This window comes from Lepidochelys kempii, chromosome 7 (genome assembly GCF_965140265.1).
Source record: "Lepidochelys kempii isolate rLepKem1 chromosome 7, rLepKem1.hap2, whole genome shotgun sequence".
Classification (NCBI taxonomy): domain Eukaryota; kingdom Metazoa; phylum Chordata; order Testudines; family Cheloniidae; genus Lepidochelys; species Lepidochelys kempii.
In genome coordinates, this window is record NC_133262.1 from 12,914,364 (window position 1) to 12,929,676 (window position 15,313).

Consider the following 15,313-nt stretch of genomic DNA (forward strand, 5'->3'; position numbering starts at 1 on the left):
CATAATTGTTCTCCCTTCTGTTGCTTAGAGAATCAATGTATAAAAGACATTGGGAGGATTATACGTTCCCCAGCTGCAGTGATGAAAAGCCAAGATTTCCTTCAGTAGACAAGCCAGTTAAGCAAGAGAAGCAAAAAAATCTTTTTAGGATTTAGGGATTGAAATCAATGAGGGAGTAAACACCAGTGTAGCCAGCTAGCATAGGGAGCCAAGATTCCCTGATACAAGTAACAAATGCCCAATGCATTAGTCATTAGCAGCAGGGGCTGAGGACTGCTGGCAAGCAAGGGTCAGAAGTGTCTACAAATTGTACATCTTTCAGATTTTGAAGATTAATTTTATTATGTAAAGTCAGGCAGTTTTCATCCCATGTCTGAAACCTTCAAGGTGTTTCCTAACAGAAAAATAGATGGCCAGCTTGAATGGCCTACAAAAAAGCCTGCAAGGGATTAGCCAACTGAGACAACTGTTTACTTTATCACTTATTCAAATGGACAAACAACCAAAATCCTTCTTTAATCCATCATGCTGTGCACTAGCAACTGCTGAACTGAATGATCTTATAGATGTCACTGTTCCTCCAGCCTCTTTACTCTGACTGCCTCTTGACATGAACTTCGTTTGTGCCTAGCCCTAATAGGTGCTATAAAAGCTATCATTATCATCATCCTAACATGAAAAAATGGCCCAAAGAGGAAACTCTTATGGACATTATACAAAGAAACTAACCCTCAATTAGGTTTTGTTTACAGATTCCACTGAATGACCTGTTCTAAGTAGATGAGTTATTAATGTTTGCAAAGTAGGTCTTTTACATGGCCTGCAATTTTTGTCATATTTCATTTTTCTGATAGTTTGTTAATTTAAGGCCTGACCCTGTAAACACTTACTACTGGGAGTCTAAATGAGATTGTTTATGGTAGTAAACAATACCCATCCCCTATTCCCTGGTAGTGAGTGCGGGGTTAGGGACATGTGGCTTTTCACAGTCACAATATTAACACTGAACATCATATCATCTGGTAGATAGTGAAAGTAAGTAAAAAGGGAGAATTCTCTGTATGTGTTCAGTTTCACTTGCAATATGCTTTCTATGGACCTGATCCTGTATCCACTGATGTGGCATTGACTCTGGGTCTAGGTATTTCAGGTTCTGGAGTAGATTTCTTGATGTTCTGTGGTGATTAAAACCCTATTCTTTAACCAGTTGATTTAGTTAAAAGAAAATTGCTTCCAGAAAGAACTCTAAGATTGCTTTTTTGAATGAGGCGTTAATCATAATTCTTTTTTTATCCTCACTGATACGTGATATGTGATGGCCTCCATTTGGAACTGAACTGGGGGAATCTCCAGACTTAAAAGCATGAGTCTCTATAACTTGAGCCAGGTTGGGTAGCTGTGGGACGGATGCTATGATCTTGTCTACACTTGCTTACCTTTGCTGTTGCGTGTAGGATACGTGTAACTACATGGCACAATGAAAGGAAGGCTACATCCATACTGCTTGCAGTGTGTAGCTACACGTGACAATGAAAGACACTGACAGTGGGGAGGCAGTGTGGAAAGACTCTGGGGAGCTGCCAAAGACTTTTCCCTCTGCCAGAGACTTTCACTGTGGCAGGGAAAGATTCCAGCACTCCCTGCAGCTGGAGCCTTTCTCTGTGGTGGGGAAAGGCTCTGACAACAGGGAGGCTGTGGGACACTACACTGCTAAATATAGCAGTGTAGATATCAGAGACACTGCTTTGGCATGTAGAGACCCATGTATAGGGCACACACCGTAGATTTCAGGCATGTAGGGCACTCTACTCACCTGAGCAGTGCCTCACCATCTGTGCTGTTGTTTCTACCCATGCTAGCTGGGCATGCAGTGTCTGTACTCTACACGCCAGCATAAGTGTAGAGCTACTCTTTGAAAATAAATCCTAGGGAGTATCCTTAGTATGTAACACCTACATATTTACAGTTCCAGATGCTGCTCCTTCAAGTGTAATGGTGGAAGTGATGAATAGTACGCTAGTTAAAGCGATCTGGTCCAGCATTCCAAGAGACCGAGTTCGTGGACACTTAAAAGGATATAAGGTTGTCATAATTCATTCTTTATATAATCAGATGTCTTTTCATGCTGTGTTGGGTGAATCCTGTCTAAGTTTAAAGCAATTGCTGTGAGGTTGGGGGAAATCAATGCAGTGTTCATCCCCATAGAACTTAATCTGTTACAGAATTGCCTTTCTCAATACAGGTCATTTGGTGGAAAATAAGGAGTTTGCTAGATGGAAAACATCATCACCCAGATAAACACTTCCTAACATTTACAGGAGACAGAAACTATGGCATGATTCCTGGTCTAGAGCCATTTAGTGAATTTCACTTAACTGTTTTGGCTTTCAATGCAAAAGGATCTGGACCTGAAAGCTCTCCAACTGTATTCCAAACTCCAGAAGAAGGTAAGAAAAATTAAAATATGGGGATGGAAGAAATTAAACGAACATCTTCCTTGAAACCAGACCAATTAATTCTACTAAAAACTCTGTGTGACTCTATATTATTATGCTGGCATTAAAAAAAGTGTTTAATATGATTATCCAATAGAAGGGTCCAAGTCTATGCAGTAAATGGCAGTTAACAAGGCTGAGGACTCTCAAAAGGTGTTTAGCAAGCATCTTGCTGGATCAGACCCTAAGCATCTAGCATATGTTGACTGAGAATGGAGAATTGTATATATTGGATGAAATTATATGCCATACTAACAGGAATGTATGGAGACTCAGCTGCTAAGATATGATCTACATTCAGTGAAACTAAGCTAATTCCTATGTTTTCCAGTCCCTGAACAGCCACGTTTTCTAAGATTACTAAACGAAGATAAGGATTCTGTCACTTTGTCATGGGGACTTCCCAGAAAACCAAATGGCTTCCTTACTGGCTACATTTTGCAATATCAGATAAGTAAGTACATGTTCTACTTTGATGTAGACTTTTAGCAAATAGATCATATTTAAATCAAACATTATTTTAATATAAAGTTATTTAAAATAGACAGTAACTTAAAACTAATCCTTTTAAATTTTAAGTAACAACTTGTTCATCACAGAAAAAATGTTCTAGAATTACAGATTTTAGTTTAGCCTGCTGGGGGCAGGCGAATTCCATTTTCCAGGGAAAAAGGATTTCAGCATGTTCTTTTTCTGTCTAGATAAGCCCAAAGTGCAATCATGATACATTCAAAGACTCTCAGACTAATCAAATCATGTAATACATGTTTTCAAATTCACAGACAGTTAACCCAATAGTTAAACAGCACATAGAATATTTATAGCTGTTTTTAGAAATGCACCTGACTCTTCAAAGAAGAAATAATTTGTGATGATAATTCATGAGTCGTGTGCATAGGCTTAGAATCTTTAAACACACATAGTTGGTACAGCTGGGCAAATAATGCAAACTTTTTCTGGTGAATATTTATTCAGATTTTTTAATGATTTCTCTTCAGCAAATTCTCTCCCCCTGTTTGTAAAAACCCTACATTTAGAGTCAGGGTAATTACTGCTGAGTCGTGATCAGGTGGGTCCAATGATATGTAACCAGGAGATCAAGGAAATAGAAATGTTTCTTTGGGGCCAGAAGGAGCTAAGGAGATAGAACAGATATGGTTCTGGAGCAGCCAAGCTTAGGGAGGAAAGTTTATGTTGAATTATTGATTATGAGTTACCAGTACAGCCAGACACTGGGGGTAAGTTTGGATACTAATTCAATGTACTCTGTTGAGAATGGAGTGGGCATACAACACACGTCGCCAAAGAACTTGTTTGTTGTGAACTTTTTGCTCAGCACTGATCCTTACTAAGGCAACTGCACTCTTACTTTTGTAGTACTTTTATAGGGGTGGTGGTTGGATGCTCTCCATTTTTGGAGAGGGCCAGCTATGGGTGTTCAAATGGCCATTCCTTAAATAGCAGCCAGCTACTATACTTTCTGGAAGCACCCCATAAACTTGCATCGTGACTGCAGGCCTACCAAAGTTTAAGGACATGGGCAGATGTTTGGGAGCAAAATGAAAATCCAAGAACAGTCTCAATTAATGTGCATTTAGGGTTCTAGACACACATTTTGCATAGCTCTAAAACTCAGGCCTTTCTCTTTTTTCAGTAACTAGATCTCTAGAATCATAGAGCCTTTTCAACTATCATAATACCCAATTGTGTAGTTGATTGATTTAGACATGGTAAATCCCATTTGAAGACTCACAAATGTATCAGGGTAGTAAGATATACATTTATTTAAAGTACCATCCTTCCTACTTACTATAAACTGCATCTTCTCCATCAGCTTTCTTGACACATTTGCATTTTGGTAACATTTAGCTGCCATGCCTGACTGAACTCTATTGTTTCTCTTTCAGTAAATGAGACAGATGAGATTGGAGCATTGAATGACGTCAATATTACAAACCCTTCGACTTTCAGCTGGAGGATTTCAAATCTGAGCTCGAGCACCAAGTATAAATTCTATGTGAGGGCCTGTACTATAAAAGGCTGTGGGAAACCAATCACAGAAGAAGGACTAACAATGACAGAAGGGAGTAAGTTAATGGGGGTTTCACTTAATGATGAGGAGTTTTAATGATAATGGAAAGTCCATTGAAAATACTCCAGCTTTGACATTTTCCTCTCTAATTAGAGGAAATTGTTTGCTTTGAAATTTGCTTTGCCTTAGCACAATCAGTGAACTTTTAAATGTAGGAACCCAGATTCTCCAAACACACAAAAACGGTTTAGCTATTGCGTATTACTATACAGCAGCTTCAACCAACCAATCAACTCAGCTGATTTTTATCAAAACTAGCCGTTAGCTTTTAGTAACTACTAACAGGAAGTTGGAGAACAACAAAAACGTGTTTTCAATAATATTATATGGCTATATTCTGCCCTTAAATGGACATTTTGGATTCCAAGAAATATTAATGGAAGCCATGTGTTGTCATCTGAGGGCAGAATTTGGGAATCCGACAAATCAAGATTAACATAAGGCTAACAGTAGTGCACTTGCTCCATACATAGCATTATTTTCCCATAAACTAACACAGTGAAATACATTTGTAGGCTACTTGCTGTCCTCGTAAAGCTCTAACGTTCGATGATTTACAAGAAAATTAGAAGAACAAGCCAGTCTGTCTCATTCAGCTGAAATCAAATACACTCTGGTCGGGAACTCTGAAAGTTTACTGTACCAATGAACAAGTTCCTAGATATTAATCAACAATAATTGCTTTTGACATACCACAGGAAAGGACAAAGAAAATGTGATAAGCAGAAATGGCCTGGCTTCATCATTTTTAACACCGATAACATTGTAACCATGAAATTTAATATCTTAGCTGACTTTCACCCTGCATAGTCTCTTCAGGTGCTGAAGTCAAAGCACAGTTCCTGGCAAAAAATGATTCTTAATCCAGTGAATGTAGCAAGCCTGATTTCAGGATCCAGTTACTAAGAAGCGTTTAAGGTCCCGTCCGTGAAACAGAGACACCCCATTGCCTTTTGCCTTCTTCCACATGATTTAATCCTTAATGAATTTTTGTGCCTAAAGACCTGGTTGTGCATGCGATTCCTCTCAGTATCCTTCCGAATCCATGCATGGATCTAAAGACAAATTTCCCGCTTTTGCATCCCACACAGAATGTCCAAAGATTGCCTATCCAATGATGAAATCAGCAGCTCATTTAATTACATCTCTCGCACGCACACACACACACAAACACACACACTCTCTCTCGCGCGCGCTCTCCTTGGACTTCAGAAAATCTCCTGAATACCTGCATACCTGCAGTCTGTGAGAAATTATTTCCATGAATCAACCTACCCAGACCAGAGTACAGCGTCCAAATCTGGATCCAGGATTCCACCTCTAATTCCACACATAAACATATTCCCTTGTTCATGAAATGATTCAGGACAGTTCTTATGATACCAGCAGATACCAAGGTGCAAAATATTCTATTATTCTCCCTTTGTAGTTCATGTGGACTCCCATCATCAAAAAGGCTTGAATGATAATGCTGCCCTCCCAGACCCAATACCTGATAGGTAATGTTTTCTATCACAGACCAGTTCTTATTTCATTTAAGTGACCAGACTCACCCTAGGCTGGGTTATTCTGCCACCTTCTTCCCCTTAGGTAACTGGCTGTGGTTGTATTACTATATTGATCATAAGGCTGAACTGATGCCTTTTCACTGATCTAAGTCAAGCCCACCCATACACTGCATATGTCCTCCAAAACCACTGTACTGTGCAGCTGTTTCAGGGCCAAGCAGAATCTGATGCTATATTAATAAATGGCCTCTACTTCCAGCATCCTTTTCGTTCCCCGTTTATTCTACTATTTAGGGAAGTGTGACTTTTTTGCTGGTAGATGAGATTAATGGCTAAATTGAAAAAGATAATTTAAGAAATCAGATTAAAATGGGTTAGAGTTTTGTCTTTGACAACATAATTTATATATATATAATATTTTTTTTATTTTATTTTAATTTGATCCCAGAAAAATACAGTGCTACTTCATTAGCCATTTATTCTTGTATTCTTTGCTGAGATCAGGAGTCCTACATTTGGTCATTTAGGATGTTGTTATTAATTTGCACAACCCTGTGTAACACTCTAGGTTTTAAAAGGATCTTTGTTGGTAACGCTGTCAGTAACATATGGCTAGGAAACATGCAAAATTGGAATTTTGACATTTTAATTTTCCCATGTTTTCTTTCTTTTCTTTCAAAAGATTTTGTTGGCGATGGCAGCAAGGGATTCTACTGAAAGTCAGTGGCAGATTGCACATCAAATAGAACAGCATAATCTCTGTAAATTCTAAGGGTCCTATTCTGCTGTTACTTTTGTGCCCTATTACACAAATTTTTCAAGTAATCTAAAGGAGAGCCACCTGATAGTACCAATGTCCATCCTTAGATACAGCACTCCTGCTTACATTGAAATCCCAAAGGATTTTTTTGTAATTATCTGAAGGCTAAATTTGGTCCAGGCTCATTTAAAGTGTGCAAAATCTGTGCCATTTGGCTGAGGAAATCACACACATTTCTGTGACTTCCTCATTTTTCTGAGGTGAGGAATGGCGGGCACGCAAAATACAAAAAGGGTGATAAAATGTGTAACTATCTCAGTTAAACAAGTTACACAGTCTCTCAAAAATTGAGTGTTTTCAAAAGTCATGGCATATTAGTTAAAGTTGCCCAGATTTAAAGTGGCAGATTGAAAGTGTGGTTCTACTGTGGAAAGAGACTCTATAAAATAACATTATCGGCTCTGGTTTTTATTTTGTCTCTGTGATTCCCATATTCAGTGTGCTCCATTTTCAAAGAAAAATGATCTACCTCCCTTATCTATTTTAGGGCTTCTGTTAGCTCCCATTACTCTAGTATATCCAGCTGTCACAGGCTACATTGTGGGCTTTGTAAAATAAACTGTCCCGGAGAAGTACAGCTGTCTGGGTGGGTTGTGAATATGCATTCAGTCATGTTTGGCACCTGGCATATTTGACCTGACTTTATAATAGCTATATTAAAGTAAATACTCATTTGTTTTCCATTATAGCTGAAGATCATTGAATTTATGCATTTTAACCTCAGGGGAGTAGGTTGTGCAGGTTGTCCTGTAAAGAGTGGCAGGTCCCAAAGCTGTTTCATACCGCAGTTCCATGGTGGACTTCTGCATCACAGCACATGGGGAAGTGGGAAATGAACTGGCTGGGCTAGGGGCAGGAAAATCTTCCGCGTTTTCACTCAATGGGCTAGAGCAGCTTTCTGCAGTCATTGCATGTTCTGGTGTGGAGAGAATTCCCCGTCAGCCCAGAGTCTTGCTTGAGTCAGAAGGAGCCAGTTCTCCATAGTTCCTTTAAAATGTGGTTCTCCTCTGCAATGTGTGTGTGTAGGGTCAAATCCAGTGCTATTAACCAATGGTCTATAGCAGGGGTGGGCAAACGACGGCCCGCGGGACCCTCCTGCCCGGCCCTTGAGCTCCTGGCCGGGGAGGCTAGGCCCTGGCCCCTCCTGCGCAGCCTCACCTCGCCACGCCGCCAGCGCCATGCTGTGGGCGGCAGGGTGAGCTCCTGGGGCAGCGCGGCTCCACAGCCCGGCCTGACCCGGTGCTCTGCGCTGCGCGGCGGCGGCGGCGTGGCCCAGCTCCAGCCAGGTGGCGCAGCTGTCACTCCACCAGCCACCGGTGCTCCAGGGAGCGTGGTTACAGGGCAGGGGAGTTCGGCCGGGGAGCGTGTGCACAGGGGTTGGGGCGGTCAGAGGGCGGGGAACGGGGATGGGGGGGTGAATGGGAGTAGGGGTCCCGGGGGGGCAGTCAGGAAGGAGAGGGGGGTTGGATGGGGTGGCAGGGGGTAGTCAAGGGTGGGGGTTCTGGGGGTAGTCAGTGAGAAGGGGTGGTTGGACAGGGCAGTCATCCTGGGGGGGCAGTCAGGAATGAGAGGAGGGGTTGGATGGGTCGGCGGAGGTCTGGGGGAGGTCAGGGGATGGGGAGCGGGGGGGTGTAGATGTGCAGGAGTCCCGGGGGGCTGTCAGGTAACAGAGGGAGTTGGATGGGGTAGGACCCCTGGGGGGGGACGGATAGGAGGTGGGGGCCAGGTCACGACCCCCTCCCCTATCCGGCCCTCCATACAATTTCTGAAACCCGATGCAGCCCTCAGGCCAGGAAGTTTGCTTGCCCCTGGTCTATAAGGAGCAGGTCCCAAAGGTAATCCCCCATGCTTACCCTGCATGTCACTACCCTAACACCAATAGCACTAATAACTAAATCCAGTATGTAATAAGCAATCATTAGAGGGGAAGATTTCTTAAATCAGCATTCTAACGGAAGTGAATATTTAGTGTCAAAACCCAGGTGAGATGCTGAGGCAGAGGTGGTTGAGAAAACACTGTGAAGAACTTGTGCCTACTGAGTTGCATGGAAGAGTCATGGGGAACCACAGGGAACACTCCATTTGTACAGAAGCTCAGATTAAGGCCTTTCATTACTAGAAAAAGATGACTCACAGTCACACTTGAAATGAATCCTTTTTGGGTTACCGTGGGTTCTCGAGTTTCTTTTTCAGTCACCTAGAGAAATTATTATTCAATCAGTCAACATAGAGTTAGAGGGGTTTGTTTTGTGGGGGAGGAGGGGCCAAGGGGACAAGGTGGGAGGGAGGTTAGGTGTAGAACAGGGATAATTTTGATTGGAGAATTTTTACTAATGGTGGAAATGACTGCCGCTCTGTAACATTTGCATTACATTGCAAAATAAATTTTAAAAAAATAAAGTTTCAAAGTTAAATTATTTTCAGTTTGATGTTAAAATGAATGACTGGAGATTAGCAAATTGTTACTAAGGATCAGCAGTTTTTCCTCTGCTGTGAGAATTATGAACCCTGGAGTTTATAGCTTTAACGTTGTTTAGCTTTTAGACTTTTTTTGTATCTTTAGAGAGAGCTGATTAAATATTATGAGCTTATCTCAGGCTTAACTCCATGAAAGAATGTGTGCTGTCTCTGTTTAGAAAATGATTATTACTTCTACCTTTTTTATTCAAATAGCATTTCTTAAACTGCCCCCAAAACATTGACATAAGAAAACCTGATGATCAATATTGCTATACGTGTAGTTAGCCACCTGAAATGATATACAACATAACATTAATATATATTTTAAATGGAAAGAGAAACTCCTAAAAAAAATAGAACTAAATCCCCCTCTGATATATTGTCATCTGACTCAACAATCTTTGTTGCCAAATTTCATACTATCCAGAGCTACCAGTGAGTTGCAGCATTGACAAAATACAGAATTATGTATGTTACAATGATTACTGTACATACAAAAATCCAAGTGTTAATGAAAAATCCACGCATATGGAACAGTAACTATCACTAGAATTTTCAAAGGAGCCTAAGGAAGTTACATGTTCCAATCTCATTACATGTTCCAACCCCTCAGACAGAGACAAACACCTACAAGATCTCTATCAAGCATTCTTACAACTACAATACCCATCTGCTGAAGTGAAGAAACAGATTGACATAGCCACAAGAGTACCCAGAAGTCACCTACTACAGGACAGGCCCAACAAAGAAAATAACAGAACGCCACGAGCTATCACCTTCAGCCCCCAACTAAAACCTCTCCAGCGCATCATCAAGGATCTACAACCTATCCTGAAGGATGACCCATCACTCTCACAGATCTTGGGAGACAGGCCAGTCCTTGCTTACAGACAGCCCCCCCAACCTGAAGCAAATACTCACCAGGAACAACACACCACACAACAGAACCACTAACCCAGGAACCTATCCTTGCAACAAAGCCCGTTGCCAACTGTGTCCACATATCTATTCAGGGAACACCGTCATAGGGCCTAATCACATCAGCCACGCTATCAGAGGCTCATTCACCTGCACATCTACCAATGTGATGTATGCCATCAATGCCCCTCTGCCATGTACATTGGCCAAACTAGATAGTCTCTACGTAAAAGAATAAATGGACACAAATCAGACATCAAGAATTATAACATTCAAAAACCAGTCTCAGAACACTTCAATCTCTTTGGTCACTCGATTACAGACCTAAAAGTGGCAATTCTTCAACAAAAAAACTTCAAAAACAGACTCCAAGGAGAGACTGCTGAATTGGAATTAATTTGCAAACTGGATACAATTAACTTAGGCTTGAATAAAGACTGGGAGTGGATGTGTCATTACACAAAGTAAAACTATTTCCCCATGTTTATTCTCTCCTCCTTCCAACCCGCTGTTCCTCAGAAGTTCTTGTCAACTGCTGGAAATGGCCCACCTTGATTATCACTACAAAAGCTTTCCCACCCCCCAAATCCTCCGCTCTCCTGCTGGTAATAGCTCACCTTACCTAATCATTCTCACTACAGTGTGTATGGTAACACCCATTGTTTCATGTTCTCTGTGTATATAAATCTCCCCACTGTATTTTCCACTGAATGCGTCCGATGAAGTGAGCTGTAGCTCACGAAAGCTTATGGTCAAATAAATTTGTTAGTCTCTAAGGTGCCACAAGTACTCCTTTTCTTTTTGTGGATACAGACTAACACGGCTGCTACTCTGAAACCTGTCATTATAATTCAGTGACAGTTGGGCACCTACTTCCCTTGGGCTTCATTTAATATCCCAGCCGTAGAATACTAACCTTTATGACATCTCTCAAGATCATGATAGTAGCCTCTCATAACATAAGGTATGATCCAACTCAATTCTCTTTTGCCACCCAACATTCTGACAGACTAAAAACACAGTTTTCTTAGCCATATAGAATAACATCCTAATGGAATTATTTCTTGAACTATGACCAACTGATTGACCGGCCTCCACCACTACCGCATCATTTGTACAACTTCTCAGGCAGCCTTCTGCCCTCTCAAGCCACACTGCTGATCTGCACATGTACTGGGAGCAACTCTGCAAGCCCTGGTGTACATACAAACTTTTCTTGAACCAGGGCACTGGTGATCACCGACTGCTATTCTGAGCATCACAAGTATTACCTACTGAATCCTTTCTGTAGTTAAATACAATCACACCTATCCCACCTGTTACAGCCAGTAGAACTGTGGCCAGGAGCAAAGGGTAAACAGAAATGGTGGTAAGACAAAATGAGCTAGCCTCTCTTCTGTTCTTTGTCCAAAAGTCCAACAACCCAAAAGTCAAAGTGGATGGTCTAGGTGTCAAGCTAAGCAGGATGGCCTACTAATTTTCATCTAATGGATTCTAAGTATGTGAGGGTAATTGTAAATTACCAGTAAAAAAAGATCCCTCCCAATCAGCACGAACTACCTCGTGGAATACAAAAGCCCAGAAGGTAGAGTGTAATTATGATGCATATTTATAAGCTTTTAATAGCCATTCAGTGGAGGAAAACTGATGAAAGTGTAGTTTAACTTTCCATTTATTCCAGGCAGATATATTTAGACAGGTGCTCCTATAAATTTAAAATATTACTTACAATTATAATTCAACTGTAAGATTGCCAATCTTTGTTTTTTAATAAGTGAATTTCATAACAAATGTGCTAACTTTTGGAGAACTAGCACTATAGTACATCTTTAGGGGAGGTTTATCTTGTTTTCCCATTATTCCATAGGCTTCAATTAAAAAAAAAAGTATGTTCCATTGTTCTCATAAATCTCTAAACCCAATAGGAATATTGTAAAATTGTAGTTCAGTGTTTAATGTTCATGTGAATCCCATGATATGGCTGATAAATAGTAATGGGGAGATGACAAATGCTGGTGGTATATATATTATTAAAGCTTATTTCCTGTATTGTAGATTAAAAACCTAACCTAACTGCTTTCAGTTTTCTGAAGCTAATTTCTGCTGTGCACTGACCTTTCAGTATATTGAGTAAACATTTCCTTACCAGTAAGTCTTTGTTTCCCCCCCTCTGGATTCTAAACTATTCTTTTCTATTCCCTCTACCAACCCTTCCCCGATTACCCATTATTTCTTTTCTATGGGTATTGTACAGTGTTTAGTTTTGTAATGCCAACCAGATTTACATGGAAAGAAATCACACACACACACAATCTCCACTCGACTCCTATCTTACAGTTTAGGATACAGAAAATCCTTTATACAACATTGTGGTGCCAAATATCAAAAGTCCTGCACAACTTATGGTGTAAAACTTTGTTCCCAATCATGCAAAACACCCAATCCCTGATCCCGCAGAGCACTTAAGCACATAGAATCATAGAATACCAGGGTCGGAAGGGACCTCAGGAGATCATCTAGTCCAATGTCCTGCTCAAAGCAGGACCAATCCCCAATTTTTGCCCCAGATCCCTAAATGGCCCCCTCAAGGATTGAACTCACTTAACTTTAAATAAGTGAGTCATGGCATTAAAAAAATTGACTTCAAGGGACAACTCACATGTTTAAAGTTAAGGGCAAATGTAGGTGCTTTGCTGGCTTATGATCTCAGTGAGTAGAGCTACAAGATCAGACCTATGCTGCATACAGATTGGAAAATATGACTACTTTCTCTGGCTGACATCTTTAAGTGTTTTATGGGGTTTATTGACCAACAGGATTAAAGTTCATATAGCAGAGCTTTATTTCTTGTTACTTTATGGGTAGCTTTTTTTATGAAACACATTGTTCTGACATCCTGATTTTACAAAATGTAATTAAAATGCACCTGTAATGTCTTGTTGCTGAATGTGCAGTTTGATTAAAAATTATACCTCAGCTTCATGTAGTTCATTTTGTAAAACGTACCTCTAGATGGATTAAGTTATGCTAATACACTGTGCTTCACCATCCGCATTATTCTAATTGAACATGTTCTGTCTGATTCCCAATGGTCTACTAATTTAGCTACTTATTGTAATATATGTATACTTGCCTTGGAAAACGTATTATGTACAGCTCCTTTAACCATGTCTATTCCACTCTTAATCTCTTTTTTTCTTTTCCTTCAGCTATCAAGAAGGGCTAATCACTCAAAGCTTTTTTGTTTGCTTGCTTACCAGTTTCAATAGTAATCAGCATTGCTTTACTGTCCGTGTTATAAGCGCAAATTGATCGAGCCGTTTTTGAGCTATGCTGTATGTATGAGTAACCATAAGATCCCTTTCATTAGTTAACTTTAGAATGTTCACCAGATAAATTAAGCAAATGAAGACACTGAACAGAAGTAAAAAGGCATATGTTTTAATGCTTTCCTCCAAACTTTAGTGTCTAACACTAGACCTGGGCACCGTTCTACTGAGGCCTGATTTGAAAGCCCATTGACATCAATGATTCTTAGCCTTTCTATAGACTTTAACGGACTTTGGATCAGGCGCTAAATGTGGGTGCTGTTTTATATTCCTTGTGTAATTTTTAGCAAAAGTTACTGTTTAAAATCCTGAAAGAGAGGAACAGTTATGATTAATTCGTATGATTTATACTACACTGTATCCAGGATGAGGGCAAATCCTGCTATCTTCACTGCAGTGAATAACAGTTGCTTCCTTTTGCAATTAGCATGAAATACTTTTTTTAAAAAAACGTACATAATAAATCACTTACCCTGCAGTCCTGGATTCAGGTAAAACATCTGTTCATGTCAAGGAGAGTCTTGAAAGCAAAAGGTGTGCAAGACTGACTTTGTTTGAAAACCACAGAAAAAAATTGATTGCAAATACTTTTCATATAAATAAATATCAGTTGGAACATGTAAAGATTGTATATGAAAATCCATTTGAAACAAAACTTCAGGTATACCTAAAAGAGAGCTTTGCTTATAGCTTCAGTACAAATGTGAAATAAATGGGGACAAGGAGATTTATTGTCTATGGAAAATTTGAGTATAAATCCCAGTGTAATTGTTCCTATGAGAGATGTAATATTATTTCAGGATAACATGGGCCTCAGTCCTGTCCCATTTACTTCAGTTCAATGGAAGATGGATCAAGCCACAGATTGTGTAAAAAAACCCAGGCCATATTCAGTTTTTTTTTTTAATTAAGCATTCATTAGTTAAAGCAGATCTATAGTCCTATATGTCATTCCTTCAATATTTACTTTCACCCTGCAAATTTAAAACAAGCCCTTCATAAATCTCAGGATTATTTCAGTTTGACACTGATTTTATCCTGCAGAATATCAAAGAGCAAATACAGAAAATGCTTTTCTACTTTATTTTCTTGTCTACCTTAAAAAATAAGATAAACTATCCAAAGGCAAATGTTAAACATATCCATGTATGCTGTTTTATTATCACTTGTTATTTAAATCATTTGTAACTGTGCATTTCAGAGTCCTGCTATTGAATTAATAGAATTAATCAATGTGACTTGACTATGTACATTTCATAGGTAAAGGGATCGGGAAGATTTCAGAAGCAGTAAATCCCACCCAAAAGTTTCACCCCATTGAGGCACTTGAGCCTGGTACTGAATATACAGTTCGTCTAGTGACTAAGAATTGGGTTGATAACAATAGCATTTTTGAAGATGTAATTGAGACGAGGGAGAGAGGTGAGAAATGAAACTGTTTAGGGTGATAAATCCATTGTGACAAAACAAGATTATTTTATTTTTAATATTTCAAGAAATACTGACATTACATATTATGTTGTGCAATGAAAGTGTAACAGTTAAATAATGAAATCTTAGCCTCTTCTTGCCATTTACGTCAATAGGAACACGAATGAGTCCATCATTTTTCAATTCAGCCTTGTATTTTGTCTTCCCAGTAGTAAATAATGACACGTAAATAATTTCCAATACATATTATTTACAGGTTT

The 15,313-nt window shown here is 39.7% G+C and overlaps 1 protein-coding gene across 9 annotated transcripts in view; it reads left to right on the plus strand.

Moving 5' to 3' along the window:
• Nucleotides 1–15,313, plus strand: part of CHL1 (cell adhesion molecule L1 like) — a 201,264-nt gene that overhangs the window by 172,236 nt on the left and 13,715 nt on the right. For all 9 annotated transcript variants that reach the window (XR_012159765.1, XR_012159764.1, XM_073351144.1 and 6 more), the window contains 5 exons: nucleotides 1,967–2,082; nucleotides 2,243–2,447; nucleotides 2,827–2,949; nucleotides 4,403–4,582; nucleotides 14,883–15,044. Coding sequence is in view for 7 of the 9 variants with exons in the window: in XM_073351144.1 (XP_073207245.1) it covers nucleotides 1,967–2,082; nucleotides 2,243–2,447; nucleotides 2,827–2,949; nucleotides 4,403–4,582; nucleotides 14,883–15,044 (786 nt within the window). In the remaining 2 variants the exon portion in view is untranslated. The remainder of the gene's footprint in view (nucleotides 1–1,966; nucleotides 2,083–2,242; nucleotides 2,448–2,826; nucleotides 2,950–4,402; nucleotides 4,583–14,882; nucleotides 15,045–15,313) is intronic.